This window comes from Puntigrus tetrazona, chromosome 24 (genome assembly GCF_018831695.1).
Source record: "Puntigrus tetrazona isolate hp1 chromosome 24, ASM1883169v1, whole genome shotgun sequence".
Taxonomy (NCBI): domain Eukaryota; kingdom Metazoa; phylum Chordata; class Actinopteri; order Cypriniformes; family Cyprinidae; genus Puntigrus; species Puntigrus tetrazona.
Genome location: NC_056722.1, coordinates 16733107 through 16756709, shown reverse-complemented (window position 1 = coordinate 16756709; position 23603 = coordinate 16733107). Strand labels below are relative to the sequence as shown.

Genomic DNA, 23603 nt, shown 5'->3' with positions numbered 1-23603 from the left:
ATAAATAGTAATTGAACAAAAATGAATAATTACTAAGTTTTGCTCGTTTGCTCGTCTTATCAACGTAATCAGTATCTTAAGGTAACGTCTTAGCTTTGAGAGTCCTAACCATTTCTCTCTCTCAATCAGTTTTCCACAGACCCCTCTAACGGACCCGTCTGTACAAAAAGTATATATTTCTTTGCATATTTCCGCGCTAATAATATAATATAATTACACATCGTACGACCGCCCTTGTAATTTAAGTGAACTCCACGGCCAAGATCTTGCCCATTATCATCAGTCCTCCAGAAACCGCTTTAGTTACACACATAAAAGCGACTCTCATTCAAATGTTATCTATTCTCTGCTGCCCATGAGAAGGCGCTCAAAGCAATGGCCCCTGTCCCGCGAGGGCTGCTCCACTGTTTCGCGGAACGTACCAACTCAGAGGAGAGAGGGGTTCTGTGTTTATATGGACGAGCGCGCGCTGCGTGGAGTAACTTCAGCACCTGGACAGCGACCTCCGCGAGACAGGCGTCACATAGCTACAGAAGCGCGCGGCGCCACGCGCTTCGACATGGCTTGAAATACCGCATTAAAGTGCTCCACTGTAGTCTTTTGCTGTCGGAAAGCCGGACTGTTAGGCTGAATTTGATCGACACTGAGTACCAGAGCCGAGAAGCGTCGGTTAGTGCGGGTCTCGCTCATCTTGAGGCTTCACTCTGTGGAGCTGCTCTTCCGGACAGCGCGCGCGAGAAGGAAAAGTAACTGCGTCTCCGCTCATCTCACTGTAGTCGAAGATGGAGCCACCCGCCGGGACCGGACTGAAGCTCTTGCTGTGGATTTTAAGCCACATCAGCATCTCTCAGGCAGCTTCTCCATCATCCCGTAAGTTACAGTTGATTCCGTGGCTCTTTTGCGGTGATGGGCACCGGGAGGCATCTGGCGCGCTGGGGTGCTTTAGTCTATAACTCCGGTGGCATTCACTCTACAGATGGAACCGGTGTATAGTTTTGGATTCTTCTTAAGAACTTGCATTATTTGCAGTTGCGTGCTGGTCTTGTGGTCATTGCGTTACATTGCAGTTTATCACGGTCGGCAAGGACCAACGATAAATCGAGCATTTGATGGAAAGGTGGTTCGTAGCCTTTTTTTTATGCGGTGCAGATGACATTTAGCCTAAAAACATGAACCTAAAGCATTTCGGTGGTACTGCATGTAAAAATACGACAGCGTTTCAGTTTTGTCGAACCAGACGTGAAAGTCCAAGGAAACCGGGAAGTGCTGCAACACATTATTATTATTATTATTATTATTATTATTATTATTATTATTATTATTATTATTATTATTATTATTTTTAAAAAACATCAGAAACTAAGACTATATTCTCATATTAAGATTGTCTATAAATATACTGCTAAATTATGTCAACTTTTTACAAGTACAAGAGCTGTGGCTACAACTAACCCCACTATACTGTAACACTAATAGAAACGTTACGTTTTATGAATGGATTTATTGTGGTTGAACTTTCTCACTTTTTAAGATATTAAAAAAAATATCAAATATTTTTATTACCATTCCTCATTGTATTATTTTATTTTGAATATCTAAATTATTTTTTACTTAAAAAGTTAAACATTTCGGAATCATTTAATTAAAGTATGCCTATTAAAACCATAGGCAAACTAGATAGAAAAGCCAACTTTAAATTATTTTTGTGTTAATCAAATGTCAAACGTACCACTCTTTGTATTTTAAGCCAATGCATTGGAAAGAGTTCCAACCTTCCCTGTCTGGTCAGCCACAATATGGCTAGATGTAGATGAAACGCTTGTGGATGTTATATATCAAATTAAACGAGACAACCTGCTGATTCAGATGCTATCAGTTCTGCCATGTGCTGTCAGTTAGCATGATCACAAATCATAAACTAGATATAGTATAATTTTTACTTTCATAGCTTAGTGTGGTGCTTGTTAAATCTGTTACAACTCGCTCAGCATTACAATACACCACGTCCTGCTCTACCCATTACGTTATAAGTAATGGGAGCCTGATGTTCGAATGCTTCACTTGACACATTTGAACACAATGGCAGATTATTTTTAAAATGTAGTTTTATGAGTCATGAGCTGCTGGGTTCCCTGCTGAGCTGCCCTTAACACTGACGCTTTACCTTGACTTTCAACTCTTAAACAGTTGGCTATCGGATGAACAAAGTAGCATGTTAGTGTCCTGTTGGCGGGAATGGAGTTGTTTTTGTTACTGCAAGTGAGCCCTTTTCTGTTTTATTATTATATTTATTGATGAATAAATGTATTTTGCTTTTATTGTCATAATAAAACAGTTAGAGGCATATATAACAGAATATATATATTACGAGTAGCACACTTTTCTTAAAGAAAGAAAAAAAAAGTTTTTGCAAACACACAATGCTATGGAATTAAGCACGGCTTTTAATACAGCCTAAGGCACCCACCACTTTAATATTACTACATAATTTAATTACTTGGCTAATTGCCTTGCAGAGAGTTAGCACTGCAAAATCAATAGAGTCAAGGAGAAATTGGTTCTTAGAAATAATTGGATGGTAGGTCTCATAATATAAAATCCATGTTTGTTCTGCATCAACACCTAAAGTAGCTCATAGTCAACCATTTTTCGGCCGTGAGAATTATGAATGACTGATTTCGCCAGTATTGATTTATTGCACGCACTTGCTGCAAACATGCAAGTAAGCGAAAAGGTTTATAGCCGGACAGACTACAGGTAGCCAGGAATAATAAGATTAACAGCCTGGAATAGTCAGTCACTTAATGGCCCAAATTTAGAAGAAGCCAAGACTCACTTGAATAAAAGCTTGCCAAAACAATGATTAATCAACAGGATCGTTCACTTACGGACATTTTTAATTAATCTTTCCAGCTCTACATGCGGGAGAGAAACCGAATAGCTGAGATAGTTGATTCTCCCTCCGACAGATGGATTGAGGTTTGAGATAAAGTTTGCAAATGTTAATTGAGCTGCAGAGGTTTTGAAATCTCTTTCTCTCTTTGTTAGCCAAGGCTACAAGAGCATTTGATATAAACATCCATCTCCGTACGAGCTCTCGCGGGTCTGATTAAAAAGAAAAGGTAACTGGATTGATTTGGTTTACGTGGGGGCCGCCGCTGAGAGCGAAAGTTAGATGGAGCTTTTTTTTGTTCGCTTTAGTTTCTACGCAGCGCATAAGCAGAATCATTCGTAATTACTCCGGACAATAGATGGCATTAGTATAATTTCCTTAATCACATCATGCGCACCATCAGAGTGGCTCGCTGTCAGGTTTTGTGCTTTCTGTATAGCAGCCAAAGATAGTCAAAGTGGCAGCTCAATGACCGGGTCAGAAGCAAAGTTATTTTAGTGGAATGTGAACATGTCACTGCGGATGTTGCTCAATAACGACTCCTCTTTCATGAGAAATTCATCTCAAGACGGCAATCGGTTTTTATCGTGCAGTTATGCCTATTTCGGAAGAGTTATTCGGTTCTAAGAAAAAAACAGGCGTGATGCTGAGAACAGTGTTGCAGTTTTAAATAAATATTGTGGATGTTGCGCTCGGAGACTGCGTAAACCGAAGTAATTAATCTTATACGATACAAATAAGGCAATTAAATTGATGTTAAACAAGAAATATGTGTATTTGAGAGTTGTTACTATTTAGACTCACTGGAAATACGTGCCTCTACGTGCATTGATGCAATACTGAAAACATGTACGTATATGTACAGTTCACTGTAGTTTACAGTTTAAATGACCACTAGAGGCAGTAAAAGTATGATTTACAGATACATAGATTTGATTAATAAAGGCTAATTTCTATCTGGTCTCTTGGCATAAACATACCTGGGTGTACTTATCAGTGAGACACGAAATAAGTACCAATAAGTACTGTAATCACTCTCCTCTCTTTAAAGAAGCTGCCTGCGATAAGGAGGGGCCCATCAACCATTCTTAATATATGTACCTTAAATAATAGCAAAACATCAATAAGTGTAACATGGGTGCAAATAAAAAGACACATAAAGTAAATGCAAGTTACTCAATGATTATTAATACAAAAATCAGAGAATAGCTCAATAACTTGTTAGCTTTTGACATACCATAATCAAGCAGTAAATAGAAGACAAAATTGCACATTGTCCAAAAAAATCATGATTGTCTTTTTGTGAATGTCCCTTGTATAGAGTATGTGAAAATGCTTTTGACGATGATGATGATGCTGGAGAATCACAGAAAGTTAAAGGAGGGACCACTGTGTCCAAACATTCACAAGTTCCTATGTGTACTTCAGTCAAGTGGTGAAGTAGAAGTCCTAGCGCAGGAATACTTTTCATGTGCAATTACTGAGCATACTAGTATTATGAAACTACCAATATTATCCTTCAGTGGTTCTGTACTACAAAGTACATGTTACAGTACATATCACTGCGGCTTTCCAAAATAAGTAAACACTAGTGGCAATAGAACTCTGACACTTTTTCTTCTTTTTCACACAAATTACACAGTATCAGTTTAAAGCATGAAGCATGATTTTTGCACAATTACTTGAAGAATATCATGTTATGACTTCGAAACAATATTAATATGCTGGGATAACATTAGCATCATACATATCTAGATTCGTATCCAAGGGTTTTCACTGGCAGTAGGTTTTTTCAGTAGCTCACGGAGTACAAAGATGTACTTGACAAGCGTGGAGCTTCAGTTTGAATCCCATGTAACTACAGTTCAACAAAACAGTTCAAATGGCATGGTTGCATCAGCGAATGTGTTTTTATATCAGTTTGCCATTTTTCAACACTAGGTGGTAGGTTTAAGGCTGGATTTAATGTAGGGAATATTTTCAACATGGTAGTGCCTTAACTTTTAGTGACAGTCCCCAGATTGTTCAATTCTGGACCACCACAATGCATTTCTATATCAATGTAATAAATGTTTTAGTGTCACTCTGCGGACATTTTTCTTTGAATTTGCGGTGAAATGTGCAGTAAGGCACGAAAAACGGCGTTGCACAAAAGTTCACAGAGTTATTATATTATGACTTAAAATAAATAATTTCGTAAAATCCTGTACAATTTCAAAATTGATACAGCGTAATAAAAGCACTGCAATACGTGCCTGTATCAATGTAATAAAAATGCTTTACCACCACTCTCTGGACATTTCCCTTTGAACTGCCATGAAACACGTAGTAATGTACATAATTAGAGTGTTTCAGAAATGTATGTAAAGGCACATATTTCCACTGAACCTGGGTTGCTTCTTTGTATAGATGATGTCATCCCAATGTATTTTAATGCAACACTTGCTCTGTTCTAAAAGCAGCAATTGCGTAGAACAAAACTTGTTACCCATAATCAACAAAATGGCTTTTTTATTTGACAGATAGAAACAAAGGACTTACAAAAAGCATAGCAATTAAGACTTAGACCATTACTGCGCAACACAATGCTAGGAAAACACTGAAATTAAACCCACTCGTCTGGTTCAGTTCTTAACTTGCGCACCCTATGGGAAAACAAGACTGCTGCCTCAGGATGTAACGCTTGGTCACCTGAGTTCAAGCCAATTTGCTTGTCCTTACAAAACACGTAGATGCAGCGAGTCTGTTTAAGGCCACTCGGTAAGGTAAATTGAATGCATAAGCTGCTTTATTCATTTATTTCTTTGTTTGTCTCTGCATTTGTCTGTCATTTCTATACCAGCCCTTTTACCACTTAACAGCAAATGGCAGGCATCTGTGCAGGCAGTCCCTGAAAGATTAATTCGCTTAATTTCTGTAAGTAAATTGGGCATTAAGGGACCTTAAACAACAACTTGAATGCAGTGGGAAGCTGAAATAACAACATTTGTCTTTGGCGGAGGTGCGCAGATTCTACAATCTTCCTAATGAGCTGCCTTTTTAGTTTTGTATGACTGATTTGAAATTGATTTGAAGGGAAACACTCTCTAGCAAAGCGGTTTGTCTTGTATTAATCAAGATAAGTTTGTACACAAGGCCAGAAAGTCAAACTGACCTTTTACAATTCTCTGCGAGAAATTGTTTGTTTCCTTTTGACATTAAGCAAATGCAGTTTCTGTTGCGATCAAGACCTTTGGATGTTGGCCAGCACGCTACAAGAGAATGATCAGAGAACATATGAGGATGTAGGTTAAACCAGTTTACTGAAGGGTGAGAGCAAGGCTCGTACTACTCTTTGAATGACTGTAGTAAATCTTAGTGTCCGACACCTGATAAATGGCTTTGTTTGTAGGGACCATTCACAACGTGCACAAACCATAGCTAAAATATTTGGTTTTCATTGGCGGTGGCTGAAATTATGATCTCACTCATTGCATTTTGACTGTCTTTGTTTGCAAACATTATCTTATGGATGTCCGTTCTGTTTCAGAAAAAGATATAAATCAGTTTGTTGTAAAAATAACTTACTTTATGTATGATATGAGAACTAGCCATGAAATTTGTGAGGTATAAATTTCAGTTGTGAGATACAAAGTCACAGTTGAGAAATAAAGCTGCAATTGTGAGACATCAAGTTGCAACTGAGAGAAATGAAGCTGCAATTATGAGAAAAGAAAGTTGTGAGGTTATAATTTGCGAGAAATAAATTTACATTTGAAATAACGATGCAAATGTGAAATAGTCACAATGACAAGCAACAGTCAATTATGAAAAAAAAAACGGTCTAAGATCACAGCTTAAAATAGAGCCGCACTTGTGTCAAAAAATAACAATGATTAATTCATAAGATAAAACAGCACAATTTTGAGAAATAAAGTCACAAGTGTGAAAAATGAGGATGAAATGATGAGAAAATTGTTGCAATTGTGATGCTGCTATATATAGAGAAACATTTACAGGAAATAATGTGATAAAGTTGTAATTATGATCAGAGAATTATGAAAAAATGTTACATTTTTGACACAATTCATAAATTTCAGTCACATGACCTTGGAAGACCTCGAGGGCAAAACATCTAAGAACTGCAGCAATATATATCTATATATATTTTTTAGATCACCTCTCGAAATAATAAAACAATTTGCAATCTATATTAAGATCCTGTGGCAATATTGCAAACATTAAACTGTGCAACAAAACGTGCCGTAATATATTTAAAACAGTAATATTAAAATTCAGTAATCTGTGTATTAATGATGTGTAGTTTACACAGGAAAGCAGTCCACTTGGTTGAGATTTTTTCTTATAATGGTTTACTATGGGAAACCACTTAACGTGAAACGATTCATTTTGCCCATCTAGAAGGGTTTTCTAGAAGGGTGTGATGTCAAGTGAAAACTCAGTTACGAGAACATGAGCTGCGATCAAAAGATAAACAGTGACATCACAATTATGATAAATAAATGATCAATAATAAGCTATGAAGTTGAAATTATGAGAAAATTCAACTATAAAGCCACACGATTATCTTATTTGTTAGTATTATTATTTTTAATCTGAGGTGGATACAAGCTTTAATCATAGCACGCCTAAAAAAGTGCTTCCTCCACATCAATGGAATCCTCTCGCTCTATATAGACCCCCAAACATTTCTGATAAGCATTTGACGGATGAAAACTATTTCCTTTGCCAGACCTGAGCTGTGTCTGATCGACTTAAAGCGAAGACAGAAGCGACTTCTCCCCAGCCTGTGTTACCTCGAATGACACAGACAAACACAGACCCAAATCTTGTTATTCTCTCTTTCCCTCTTTCTGGCTGTCTGTCTCCTATATACACACATACTATTTTTCTCTCTATCTCTCCCACACACTTCTATAATGCACACATATACAAGTATTCAATCGCGCACACGCACGATTTCTCTCCCTTTTCTCCAGGCAGTGGAGATGCTGTTATGACTATAGGCTCTAGACACAGGAGTGAGCTTTTCATCTAATAGCACAGTGGTTGCTGTACTCTGAGTGCACTTGCTCTTGTCTCTTAAAGCAGACTAGTAATAAAAAGCAAACGCTCTCAACTCATGGGCATACCGCTGTGAATAACAGTGTATATTCATTATGAAATATAAAAACAATCTAATGTATTCAACATCAATTTGATGCAAATTAATGAATCCTGCGTTAATGTTTGTGTTAGATAATGCAGCTTATTATATGCTGTTATTTTAAGTGCAACAACTTATCCTACACTAATTTCCTAAGAACCTGTTTTATACAGTCATAGCTGTATTGATTGAATTCGTTTTATATGATTAATTAAACCTTAATGAATTCTCAACTTTAGGGGTCAAGGTTTAGCTGGTTAGTGTGGGCAGTTTCCCCCTGCTGGTAGAAGATGTAACTGCACTATTCAGAGAAGCAATAACACACTGAAAGCCATGCATTCATGTATTCTGACAGAACGCATTTTTTTTAGACATTGGTGGCCTCACAATATTTGCTTCTATGTCAAAAAACGTTAGTCAGAACAGCCTGAAATTAATTCACAGTATAAAAAACAATGGAAATATTAGAAAACATTAAAGTGACACTGTCCAACAGCAAAAGCGTCTTATTTCTCTCCTGAGCCCACTAAGTTTTAATACACCCCCCTTAAGAGCGATTCTCTGATTAACAATGAAGAGGGAAAAGTCATATTCACGGTTAACACAATAGATTTGGCTTTTCATTTTATTGCGTGCATTCCACATACCCTCATCGCTCTGAATAAATTAATAATAGTGTTGACGGGAAGACTAATTCAGTAAATAAACAATTCACCAACTTATTACAAACTGACATTATATAATAGGTTAGTTCACCCAAAAATGGAAATTTGGTCGTTGCTCACCCGAATGTTGTTCCAAACCCATAAGACCATCTTCATCTTCTGTAACATAATTTAAAATATTTTTGATGAAATCCGAGAGCTCTCTGATGCTACATAGACAGCCATGCAAGAGACACTTTCAAGTCCCAAAAAGGTAGTGCGGACATCATTAAAATTTCCCATGTGGCATCAGCGGTTCGACCTTAATTTTATGAAGCTATGCAAATTCTTTTTGCGTTCAAAGAAAACAAAAATAACAACTTTATTCAACAATTTCTTCTTTTCCACGACAGTCTTCGACACATGTTCATGAGAATGACAAAATTCATGAGTGTTGCTATTGCTGTTTGTATTGTTTGTGAAGTAAGAACATTTAAAATGTGTTTTTATACAGCATGTGTTTGGCCATTAAATATACACTTCTGACATTGGTACAGTAGCTCTTGTTGTGCTAGACTTGATCCTACCCTAAAATAGTAGCTAATTTGGTCCCCCAACATTTCTAGATCCTGGTGTGAACACGGTAAAAAGCGGGTACCCACGCCAATAGTTATAGGAACTATGAAAACGTTCCTCTGGTTTGAAGCCCCTATAGAGACCGTATTTGGGAGCCCTGAGGCCACAACCAAACAAGCTGATTCCTGTACATGTCAAATATCCACTAATTGAGATGTGAAAAAAATGTTTTGGGGCTGCTCTGAGATTTCTACAGGAGATTATGCCGAAAGACAAATAAGGCCAAATGTTTAGGGCTCTATAAAGACATCAGAGAAGTATATTCATTATTAAACTGTATATCACAGCGGTGAGTAGAAATAAATGGACACCCACAGGGCATAGGGCTCTATAAGATAAGATTATTGTAAAAAGTCAACTGTTTCTTGCAGATTTACTGTGCCTCTGGATGCGGGTCAAATCCAGCACATACTGTAGAGATGAGCTGTCCATTCAAGTCATATTCACAATAAATGTCCACTACACCACAAAAAACATCCACTACACATTTCAACCAGGGTTTAACTGTCTGCTCTCTAATAATGACCTTGGATTACTGTGGTCAGAGATGTTGATGCTGGAAATTGGAGCAAATCGCAGGGTGTAAGAAGGATGAGTGAATGCTATGTGTGGCAAAAGTAAGCAAGCTTAAAGACTTAGAAACTGTAGCCTCCATAGAAAGGAATTTGTCATGCTGTAGCTGTGTTCACTAAGCAAACGCACTCTTATACCTCTGGGAAATATGCAGCCTCATTTCCGTAATCATAATCGGAGTGTTCAGGGGGAGATTATCCATATCATTGTGCCAAAGTACGCAGCCAAGACCTGTATAGCGTCGAAACCCACAATATTTAAAATCTCGTCAAAATGAAGACACCTAAAGCCTAAATTAAACCATCTTACTGTGGTTGTTCTCATCATAAGCTTATGATTACACAATATTTGCAATTTAAGTGTTTTATGATTATACCCATGGTGGTTAATACTCAAGCAATAAAGCCAAAGTCAAGAAGAAAGGTGCTGTTTGTGTTGCTGCAATGATTTGTTCACAGCATGAATTTATATATAATTTGGATTTCACATGTACACTACTGTTCAAAAGTCTGGGGTCAGTTAATACAAATTAATACTTTTATTCAGTGAGGAGGCATTAAGCTGGTCAAAGGTGACAGAAAAGACATTTATAATGGTGCAAAATATTTTATCCCATATCCCATAAAATAATCTAGGGAAAAAAGGTTTCTACAAAAATAGTATTCTACAAAATATTATACAAAAATTAAATTATATATATTACTATACTATATATATATTATATATTAGAATGAATTCTGACTGATCCTGTGAATCGTGATCATGCTGAAAATTCAGATTTGCATCACATACATAAATTATTTAAAAATATTATTATATTATAATATTTCACAGCGTTACTGCTTTTACTTGGTGAGCGTATAAGACGGAAACGTAAAAAGAAAATCTTACCAACCCCAAAGTTTTTAAGGGTATATTTAGAGATTTCATATTGACATATTGAAAATTAAGTACTAAACGAAAAAAAAAATATATAGCAAACTTCTTGTCTAATACGGACCAATTTCATCCACTTTCACATTTGCATATTCTAAAGACAAGTCTAATCGCAGCTAGAGAAATGCCTGCACTAAGCTTTGACACTGTGCACTATTAAAATAAAATAAATAAATAAAAAAAATAATGTTCTGCTAATCCCCTGAAAAACTGGAGGGAGGGGAATATTAGAAAAACCGCAATGCTTAGTGATGCTAGTATGCTAGGCATCTGTTAAGAAGATGTGCGGTTCTTTATCTAACATGATCGTGCGTGGGTGACAAATCTTTCAAACTTTTACATTTGAAGTTTTACAGAATGCTCTTAGAGAGCACGACGAGAGATCTAATTGGATCAGAAACGAAATCAAGTTTCTTCTTATCACATCTTATTTGTAATTGAATTTTTCATCAAAGGCGTTCTCCACTCATTCTTCAGGGGCACAACTGCATGCCATTTAAAAAATGCAGCCTGGATGTATCAAATACCCGACCCAATGAAGGGATACAATTAACAGCGCATACTTTGTCACTTTGCTCCTCTAAATATTTTATCGGTATGAATTTTTATTGATTGCCCTGCAGAAGTACTCACAATCCTGTAAATCTGAGTCCCTCCGTTCTTCCTTTCTGATCTTCACGTACCCTTTCATGCTCTGCATCTGCTCTTCATTTCGCTCAGTATTACATGTCACACATCTGACGAATGGCACCAAAGTTCATCTCTCAGTCTACTACTTTGTGATTTATCCTCAGGCTCATGAATTAATCTATGGGACAATTACTAATGCACTATGCCGTGCTGAGTGCTGCGACCCATGCAGTTCTTTGGTGTAATGCCAGTGCCGGGATATAGTGCGGCTCTTCCAAGTACTCGCCCTCCACAAATCAAAGCGAGCAGTGCATAATAAAACAAAAGTGCTGCCTGTATGTTTCGAGGCTGTACTGTCACTTCCTGTGATTGGCTATGACAGTGCCCCCCTCCCATTCCCTCCATTGCAGTCCCTATAATAAGCCTGAAGTGCAGTGGACTGGCTCAGGCGAGCAGGCGGGCGGGCGGGCGGTCGGTCTTGGGGAGAAATCGCCCCATATGCTCCTGCAGATTGCATCTCCACATAGAGGCGCAGGTTCTTGCCTAAGAGTGCTCCTATTTCTCTTTTCTCTCTTGTCTCTAATGCCAGTCTCTGCACTTTCCCCTCCTGCACGCTGAATGTCAATGGGCCTGAGCTGCAGCCGCCTCGGAGGTAAAGCAGGAAATTATCTCCCTCCTATAGATGTCAGCTGCAAATGGTCCTTGCTGGAAGTGAAACAACAGGTTACATGTAGCAAAAACCATTGCAATATTTCTTGGTTTTTACTGTATGCTAAAATTGTTAGGGGGAGTTTTTATACATCTGTGTGTGTACGGATGTGCCACTTGTATTGTAGCGTGTCTGAAACTGTGGTTTTGCTTCAGGCGACAGATTTTTCATTGGAAATCAAGTGGCGACCCAATACTCCAAGATTGATTATTTTACACAACTGTTCAGGTTTAGGGTCAGTAGGACGTTCCTGTCTACAAAATTATGAATTTTATTTAGCAAGAGGGCAATACATTGAAAAAAGTGACACTATGAATATACGCCATTCTTATTTATGAAAGTTTATAAAAATGTCCCTAAACGTAAAACCAGACATCAAAATGTGTTAAATTTGATTCACATCTTTGTATGTCCATTAAGTTATTTGTGTGTAATGTCTGTGTAACCTGTCCATGTTGGCATATGCATAAATTAGCTGCTTTTATAGACAGATGAATTTGCAACAAAATGCAGTGCTTGGTAAAACTTTAGAATACTGTTCCATCTTTAATGAATAACTAGACAGATAACTAATGCCTATTAACATTGTAATAACTACTATTACCTAAGAAGAAACTCTGATTAATAATTTAGTAAGTAATAGCAATCTGTTGAAAGTAGCTCACGATTAGCTAATAAAAACTACTGTTTCTTTTATATATCCTGGAGAACTCATAAGAACTACTGTATACAGGTTCATAATTAATGTGAATTATGCATAATAAATAATTAATTACACAATGGTAACCAATTAGTAATGACTCAAGTATTACCAAATCCTTCTAAAGGAATTACTAATTACTTGGATCTGTATTCTAAAGGGGAAATCTTCAACTCCCTAATATCAGCTGACTTTTGAGATGTATGTAAGGTTTTGGATAGTAATGCCTCAAGTGCTACTACATCCTTTTGAAGAAACTACTAGTTATTTGGATCCGTGTTTTAAAGTGAAGATCATGGTAACCCACTAGTAATGATTTAAAAGTGAATTACTAATCAGAACTTTACAAAACCTTACTACATCCTTTTGAAGAAACTACTAGTTATTTGGATCCGCTATCCAGACTATATATGAGTTACACATTTTATTAAGCGTGTTTGACACTGGTATTTCCTTGGCAAAACTACCTCTGACTCACTAAGGTACTATAGCCGTGAGCATCATCATCATACCGTACCTCGGCATGTAATTAAACAACCGTGTGGACTTTGCTAAACAAACTAGCTTTCAAACTACTTATCCGGATCATGCTATTTAGAGCCTTTTCCATTAGCTCTCTCGGTCATCGTGTACCCTTTTCTCGGCTACATAAAGAGATGAACATGTGGAGGATTTCTAAGGGCTCTACTATCTCTCACTCGAAAGCTCTGAGAGCCACTTATGGCTTTATATCATTTACTAGGGTGGCTGGTGGGGTAGCTACCCATTAGCTTGCAAACTAATTTGCTAAGTAAACAGCTCTCCCTTGCTTGTCTCTCTCATTGGGAGCAGCATTTAAAAAAGGCTTTTTGACTTGTTTATACTTGTTGGTGTATCCCTAGCGAGTGCCCTGCTTGGTCAGTGCGGGGTATTTTTAGAGAAGCGTGAGTTGGCGAATAGCATGTGCCAGCCAGGGCCATAATGGAAGATGGAGAGGCTCTTAGTACGCTACTAAAGGGCCATGTACATGTAGCCTCACAGAGAGAGTGTGTTTGTGTAGGGGGGTGTAATCAACTGTGGACCACTATCTCATGGAATAACTGACAGGAGCACCTACTAACCTGCCCTTAGCTCTTAGCAAGCGGTCGATGAAGGCATGCAGGCATACTGTTTACAAGAGCAGGCCCTGTCAGACCTAGATAATTAATACCACAACTTAAGATTAGAATAAAGATGCGTAATTTGCATTCAGCAAGCTGTTTAGTGTCCACAGAGCGCTTTGATGATTATTAGCATATTACTCTTAAGTGTTGTGAGGTGCTGGCCTCACGGCTTGGTGTTTGGGAGTCAAATTTTTCTCTTTTTAGATATAAAACGCAACACTGGATAACTGGAAAAACATGTCTCCTACATTTTTGCAGAACTCCAAAAACAAACCTATATATATATATATATATATATATATATATATATATATATATATATATATAAATTCATCACAGTTTCCAGGTGAAAGAGGCAGTAAAACACCAGCAACTTTCATTTATATTACACAGGTTATGATTACTGGAGGAGATATTTTTGCACAATATTATGTTGTTACCTCAAAACACTTTTACCATATTTCGTGATTTGTAAACTAATAAATTTTTATATTTGAATCACATAATCGGCTCCCCAGTCGCTTCAGCAAATTCTTTTTTTTTATCTTAGCGAAGGTGGTACATATTTTTTTACTTGATAATGCGTTAACCTTTCAGTGCTACTCGCCGAACATTTGATTTCTGAACTGCCACAATACGTACAACAAATAACAGATTCACGTTCATTCACGTTCATTCAGATACATTTTTTCGTGCCACTCACTGAACACAGCATGTACAGCAATGAAGGCGATAAAACATCACCAGATTCACAATCATCTGTTTCGGATATAACTAAACCCTAAACCCACTCACCGGACATTTCAGTGTCAAGTGTCACGAAATATGCAGGATGTAGTATTTTGCAGAAATGTCAGGTGTTTCGCATGACTTTCAAACATAACAGTGCAACACGCTCACCAGACATTGCGTTATCAAACTGCCATGATATGCACCCACCACCTCAATAAAATGTTGCCAGATGTTTTAGTGTGGCTTACCAGACATTGTACCTTGATTTGTATAACAAGGGTAATAAAATATTGCCAGATTCACATTTGATTTTGGATAAAAATTAAACACATGCTTTCATTTCCAAACTGCCACTCGCCAAAATTTTAATTTACGCTCCACCATCATACATATAGCAACCAAGTCAATAAAATGTTTCCAAATTCATGTTCATCTGTTTCTGATATAACCAGATGCACTTTTAGCACCGCTCATCAGATGTTTAATCTATGAAATGCTGCTGTTCGTGCAACACCCGAAATAATAAAATGTCGCCAGATTCTTGCTTAAATGTGCAGTTATGTTATGTATGTTAAGTGATGCTATTTGGCCAAATTATTTCCGACATTCATTTCCTTTTTTTGAAGGGTTGAGGTGTCCTACAGCTGTTCTTGGCGGCCTGTTCTGCACTCGTTCAGTCTTTTTAGGTCCTTCAAAAACCTCTGCCAAGTCTCTAGGCTCATTGCGCATACAGCTTTAACCACACACAGGACAAGTTTAAGTAGTTCCGCATTATTATTCAAATATATCACTTCCTGCTGTAGCAGGAGTCTCAAGGGAATATCTGCCCCCTCTCCAGCAAACAGCCATAAATTAACACACTTAACTTAGGTACATATGTGGACCCCCCTCCATGGATCTGTCTCACATGTGGCTTGTTAGGAGTTATGTATCGTTCTTCCTTTTCACGGTGGAGCATCAAGCCTCCTCTGAATATGTAATCACTTTTGATTTATGAATGTCAGGACATACAGCTCTTCCACAACTCGATATAAATGTGACTTTCATACATTCATACATTTCAGCGTGATTCTGAAATTGTGGTACTATTTTATACTATTAGAAGGGGATGGGGGAAGATTAAAAACGCACCTTTCAATTTCTGCTCCTTTCTGCCAGCAGGGAAAAAGGAAAGAAAAAAATACATTCTAGGTATCCAAAGTCACGTTAATTGAAAATGTGTATCCGCTGGGTGCAGCTGCCAAAGTAGACCTATACATAGCTGAATATAACTATATATAGAAATAATTACAAGCAAAAATAACTACATGTTGGATAAGATGGGGTAAGTTGCCCCATGAGGCAAGGTGATTTCAAAGGGATAGTTCAACCAAAAATTATTTTAAAAAATGTCAATTTTGTTCCTAACCTTTATGAATTCTTTTCTTCTGTTCAGCACAAAGTAGATATTTTAGGTGAACTATACCAAATGTGAACAATATATATTTACCACATATAGCACAAAATCTTGAAATCTTTAAAGATCATTATTTGGTGGATGTGGTGTAACATAGTACGTTTACATGCTTTAATGTTCAAAACGCACATTATTTTTCAAATACTATACAGTATTGTAGCTCCTCTATGCCATGCATCTCTCAAACTCATCGGTTTCCATTCTGGCATAGTCTTTTCTGATTGGACAGCGGACACAGTGCATTGTGATTGGCTGAAAACAAAAAGTACCTATTTTTTAATTCAATTTGTGACATGCAGATCTATAATTAAAAACACAGAGCAATGGTTATTTAATAGTTTTTTGGTTTTTTTTTGTAATATGTCATCTGATACTAGTATCAAAATGCACGCGCTCTGCAGTAATTTGGCAACATGTGAAATGTGTTAACTAACTTCTAAATCTGACTTTAGTCTGAAATGTTGCAAAAATGCTGTCAAAACGTGCAAAATATAATTTGCGTCACGGTTATTATGATACAACATTTTGCATAGATTAAAAGTTGCCTGAAACTCAAAGTGACACTGTGTTTTGTTTAGTTCTTGTAGTTATACAAGTGGCCCTTGATTGTATTGCAGGGATTACAGAAAGGTAAATTTACTGATGTCAGTTGCAGCTCATGTCTAAAGAGAGAGGCTTGTTTGCACTGGACTGATAATACAGAAGCTTTAGTTTAAACAGTGAGGTCAACTCTGTAATAAATCAATAACTTGAAATGGGAAGGTAATACGATTAAAATGCCCTTTTTGAAATATGGATTTGGTAAGTATTAATGAATTCTTGTAGAAGAAAATTAATCAAGCCCCTTATCCAATTATATACCAAGCTCTGTCGTTTCAATCTACGTTATGCCTTTGGGCTTCCCCCTTAATTATGTTTGGTTATATTACCTACAGGTAAATCTTAAAAGAATTAATCTGAGCTGCCAGAAGTGCGCATATATACAGTCAAAGGTTGTCATCTCCTACTTGGAGGACTGCTAGGATGCTTAGAGATGAAATTCAATTTTCAAATTCATTTAAAGTTAATATGCTTAATTAACAGACCTCTGGGTTACAAAGGGATTTTAAAAAATCCTCCCACAACTGGTTATATGGTTAAATATGTTAAACATGTTTAACTACGTTTAGACATCTTTGCTTTGTTCTGCAGGTTTTTCCTGTCTTAACATTTCGGTGTCACATCGTGAATGAAGAAGCACATGCAATTATTTCTGAGGAGTTGGTTTGGAGTGTGTACATCTGGAAGATATGTTAATTTAACATGCCACTTTGCTTTTTAATTGTTGTAACATAACAGTGTTGCTTATTCAAAAAAGCTCTTATACAGATTACTAATTACTGGTGCTGTCAATTTAGTTTGTGATTAATTATTAAAAAATTAATAAAATGACTTGCATAAAAAACTAAACATTTTCCCCTCCGCAGTCATTCTGTGCATGCTTCTTTTGTCTGTTTGGGAAAAAAATAGCAAATGTCCAATACGATTCGGTTATATGCTATTATATATTGTGCTAGATAAGTATATTCTTTTCAGCATGACTGTTAAAAAGTGACAGTGACACTGCGTTTTACCCAAAGCTAAACAGTTTATTAACTCTCAGCTACAAAAAATTTAATGGAAACAAAACAAAACAAAAACACTTGAAAAACTTGTAAAATAATATATCGGCAGTGCATAGTAATTCAGTGTCATTTTTGCCAGAACATTTAGCATACCATTTACACCATTTTGTACCAACTGACATTTGAAAAATTATTTAAATTGTCACGAATTCGAAGGTTCACGTCGGCTTTACGAATGATTTATCCAAAACATTCATTCTGCTCGTGTTTAATGCGTGAGGTTCATTGTTTGTAACCGTATCTTTAGAAGATACGAGTTGTTACCTCTTGATTGAGTTTTGCGTACTCTATGTAAATGTTAATTGTTAGGCCGATTTGTTTGTGTTTTTAACATGCAGTTTTTGTATAAGTTATCAAGACTCACTTACAATGTCTCAGACAACTATTGCCAGTTTGCACGGTCTCTGTTGTGGCACTGGTCAGTGCTAGTTCATGTAGAAAGGGTTGAAAATGTGTGAGTCAGGTACTCTTGGTCAGCCATACTCCGCCGCTTTCCTACCCGTGAGGGACTCTTGTGTGTATCAGGCCTAAAGCTTCTTTTCAGTTCTATCTATTATTCATCAGGAAGTCTCAACAGATGCCGCTTTCCATTTGATGCAGTTAGACTGGCATATGAAACTCTGTGAAGTTTTGACACCCAGTGGCATAAGCATGTAAGATTCTGTTGCTTTTTTCAAGAGAATACGCAGCCTTGTTTTGATATGTTTTAGTCTTGATAGCAATGAAACAGATTAGAAACAAATTTCCCACGGAAACTTCTAGTAAATCTATTTAAGCATGAACATGTTACGTTTTTATGCAGTTTGCATTGAAAATTTTTAAGACGTCATATCAAATTGAAAACAGTTCAGCTTTTAACAACCATTCATTCACTGCCTTTTCACTTCTTTTACATCTATGTGATTCTATATATTGGAAACAATAACATATTTTATGCAAATAGCAAAATGTATTAGATCTAAGTTAGTTGAACCTAAACCTGCCTAAGTTGTTGCCCAGTTAAGACTAATAATTAGACTGGTCATACTGACAATTGAAAATATGAAATTTTATATATCCCTACCTGAGATTAAATTAGATTTTAGAATGTAGAATAATGTTATTTAAAGTGATGGCTTGTACATAGCTGTGTAATGTAATGCATCTATGAGAATGCAATTTTCTAATTCCCATTTGGGTATTCTTCATGTTATGAAATTTGACTCCAGCATGATTATATTCTACATGGTTTTGTGCGTGAATCAACAAAATCCCAAAAGACTAACATTTTTCATAAGCATTTCTTTGTTTTTCTTTTTCCACTAAGCAGTACCCTTGTGTATTGTACCTCAGACAAATCAGCGAGTTACAGAATTTTAACTTCAACTAGGTCAGCTTACGACTGCCTTCAACTTGCTCAGAACAAACATACAACTATTAATATTTACAGACGATGGTATTTCTTCAATTTTTGTTTCCCTCTTGAGGTGTGGGCCAACAGCAATTTTACATTGTATTACTTGTATTATTAGTGTGGGTGTATGTCTGGCGAGGTGTTTACCAAAGTCATTGGAATTCAGTGAGGGAGTTTAACAGGATATTTTGGCCAATGCCTGTTTACTCAAGCAGTATGCCGCTATTTTAGCTTGGCTGTCTGTGCTGTCAAAAGATTTCTAAAAAGAATGGTTTTCTTCAAAAACAAAGGGGGATGTTGCATTAATATTTTTGACAAGACTCTTTGTGCTACTTTCTTATGCAACATTCAGCATAATAAAATGACCTCAGAAACAGCTGGTTTGCAATGTTTAAATCATTACTCACTAAAAACCTCGCTCTTGACCATAAAAATAAAACACAACGTACCAGATTCCACATCAGTGATTCCAAACACTGTTAAGTCCTGCTTGTTTTGTAACCGATCACTACATGCTCAATTTGGAAGTGTGAACAATATTTGTGACAAACTGAAATGATGGAAACCGAACATATTCGGCTGAAACGAACACTGCTGTTTGTTCCTGGTTTTGTACCCGATCACTGCATGCTAAATTTGGCTGTACAAAAAAGAATTCACAGAAATTTCTGAAATGGAAAAAACGTGGCAGAAACAAATCTTGTTGATTGTCACATGTTTTGTAACCAATCAAACACATGTTTTGTAAATTTGGAAGTGCAAACAATATTAATAATGCACCAAAATACTGGAAACCAAAAAAAAAAAACTGAAACAGAACTGGACTGTAACTGAAAAAATGTCTAAAATAACACTTATCAGATGGCATTATATGAGCCAATTAGTCAAAATAATAAAACATTATAAATATATATATATATATATATATATATATATATATATATATATATATATATATATATATATATATGCATTATTTTAAAAATAGTACAAAAATATTTATAAATAATTTTTAATTTAGTGCATCACTAAATAAAATTTAACTATAGCTAGATTTTCCACTAAAGGACCAGTTCAATTAATACATGAGTTTCACACATAGTTTGATGGAAAATCCTGTTGTTATGATATCATTACTATAGTAAGTCCTTCGTTTCTGAAAATTACTAGCCAGTAAATAACCCTGTGGCTCCTTGTAAATACTAGAGGTGTATGTCTGTGAATCTCTGAAGTGCTGGCAGTGTCCTGACTTTCCCTCCTCAGCTCTTCAAAGGCACACGACTCACTGTGATGTTCTCGGCTGCATCACTCACAGTCCCGCCGAGCACCTTTGTGAACAGTTGCTATGGCAGTCGCTCGCACAAGACCCGAGCACAAATATTTTCAGGTATGATGTATTGAAGAGCTGCAAGTCATTAAAAACCTCTCACCTCTCCTTCAGAGCAAACAGACACATAAGTCGCAAAAACAACCTCAAGGGTTAGGATAGCTACCAACAGACCACATCAATTAAATAGCACGCATAATAGGGTAGGCTGGTGCTGGCTGTCACATTTTATCCTAGGGAATATTTCTTAAGGTAGGTTAGGCGTATATTTGAGAATCTGATTCTGTATATTTACGAAATTCATCCTATGTATTTTCTGAATGCATGTTATTGATCTTATGGTCTGTTTCACAGACTTGTTTCCATAGTTTTGTAAATGTAACTAGATCTTTGGAGTGGTAAATTGGAGGTTTTCGTGGTAACGCTGTACACAAAGCGACACTGTACTTACAAACACTCATTTATCAGGCATTACAGGCGTGATGAAATGAAAATGATACCAATCGGACCAATCAGATTGTTCGTGTCTCATAAAGGGATTTGGAAAAAATGTTGAGCGAATCATTTGGGAGTCATTAAGCAAGTATGGATCTTCTGTAGCCTCTGAAGGGCAGTGCTAAATAAAAAATATGATATTTAGTCAAACGTTTTCACCCCTTGGTTCTTAAGGCATGTTTTTTCATTCTGGAGCATCTTTTTGTGTAAAGCTGAGGTACAGGCTGTTTGATTTAAAAATGTACTTAAAAATGTGAACGATGACTTAAGTATAAAAATGCAAACAATAACCTGTACTGTATTTGTGCCTGACAAATATTGAAATTTATAAAATTAATCAAATTGCTAAAAAATTTTGTCTTTCTTGTCTGAATTTCTGAAACATATTTTAGTGTCTTGTGGCATATCCACCATATATAAAAAAACACGGTTTCGGGAGGAGGATGCAATTTACAAAAATGAAAATTCAGGATAATTTTAAAGCGAGTGTTTCTCTGTGGTGGAGAAAACACATTTGCGTAAGTGGGCTTTGACTCCAAACCTTGCATTTGCAAATTTTTTGACAGCTTCTCCCAGTAAGAAAGTGTGAGAGACAGGACAGCATCAGCTTCACACTTGTGTTCTTGACAAAAAAGAAAGCATTAAGCTTCTATGAGGAAAAGCAACTTGAAACCAGATCGCTGCAAGGTACAGCAGTCAGGTGAAGCCGGGATTCGGCGGGCTTACTTTGATGGATAACAGGGTCCAAAAGTACCCCACCCCTATTTGTTGCTTAGCAGCCGTGTGCTATATTCACCAGTCATTTTCTACGCGCTCTGCTTTTTCATACAGCCCAAATAATAAAGCCATCTATCGTTCGGTGGTGCTGTAGAGTTCCAGAGGTACTTTATGTTAATGAGGCTTGTTAAGGCTGCCACTGTGGTGGCAAGTGGCATTATTTTCAATGCTTCATCTAATGCACTGAAATATCACTGAACAGATTTGCAAAGGCTGTTTGATAGATTGCTTTTTTTTAATGTCATACTTGTTAAACATTTTATTTCTTGCCTCTCAGTTCTGTGTTTACGGATAATTGTCCAGCTTGGGGAGGCGTAAATGGGAAAGGTTTTTAAACCGTGTTACAGGCCAGCATGTTATTACTGTGTGGTTTGCCTGTCAGGAGGCTGCTATTGTTAGTTATTATTAGTGCTTGGCTTGAAAATCTGTTAATTTGAGCTGAATTACTTTTCTCAGCTCATTATCAGTTACTAAATGAAATTCTGATTCAATAATATTTGATAAACAACCATGAGACCTTCATTTGCACACCAATCCATTTGAACAAGATATGTTTTCATTATTTATAGGATGAGTGTGACAAATGTACAATATCTGCATGCTTAGTGATCATTCTGTCCCCTTGTAAACTCACCTATCAAACACTGAGATCCTACAGTTAGTGGCTGAAAAAGGATATATACACAATACACTAGCATTCAAAAATATGGAGTCGGTATATTTTTTTTTCTTTTAAAAGGAAAATAATACTTTAATTGCATTCAATTGATTAAAAGTGACAGTGTGTAGCGACATTTATAATGTTACTTTCTAAACTGAACTGAAAAAAATCAATCACAGTTTCCACAAAAACATTGAGCAGCAAACCTGTTTTAAACTGTTTTTACATAATAAATGTTTCTTGAGCACTAAATCAGCATAATCAAGGATGACACTGAAGACAGAACTAATGTCTTCGGAAAATGTAACTTTGCCATCCCAGGAATAAATTGCTGTTTAAAATAAAAGACAGATATTTAAAATTTTACATAATATCAAAACGAATAAATCAAATAAACACAGCCTTGGAGAGCATAAAATACTTTTTGAAACGCATATGTACATCTAAAAACCCAAATGTTCCAGTGCAGTGTGCCAAAGAAACACATTTTTATAGCCGCATTTATCCAGGCACCACTTAAACATCTGGTTGTCTGGTTGTTTTAAGAGGATTCAGTAAGCCTCTGGTATATTCTGATGGTTGAAGGATGCAGATTATTGAAGTAGCTTTAACTATGGTGAGATTATGGTGAGATTGACAGTAACCTATAAATAAAATTTGTTAGATTTCTTTAATTTAATGATAAAATATACAATCAAACACACGATACTTATTAACAAACAAACATATGTGACACAATATGGCAAAAGTAACAGTTATCTGGCAGATAATAGCATTAGCATTAATGTATAGGTTGTCGAGCCTGATTTTATGACGAAAATGTACCTGTGGGAACTTTTGTGTCAGAACAGATAATCGTATATATGGTGCGTTTCAGATCAGGTTGGGTTTTCACTTTTAAATTTCACAATATATTTAGCCAATGTGATTTGTACAAGTTTTGATAAGACAATACTGAAAAATATGGGCAATGATTACTTTAAATGGCATGCCGAAATGAGGTCAAAGGGCCGTAAGATGTTTTTGTACAGTTGATGTGTGTTGGGAACATTCACTTTCTGATTGCCACCAGAGTGTACAAGCACTTAA

General features: G+C 36.5%; 1 protein-coding gene across 1 annotated transcript in view; it reads left to right on the top strand.

The window, feature by feature from the left end:
• Window positions 1-448: 448 nt before the first annotated feature.
• Window positions 449-23603, top strand: part of cntnap2a (contactin associated protein 2a) — a 294840-nt gene continuing 271685 nt past the window's right edge. The window contains exon 1 of the mRNA XM_043226988.1: window positions 449-870. Coding sequence (XP_043082923.1) covers window positions 783-870 — 88 coding nt within the window. The 5' untranslated portion in view covers window positions 449-782. The remainder of the gene's footprint in view (window positions 871-23603) is intronic.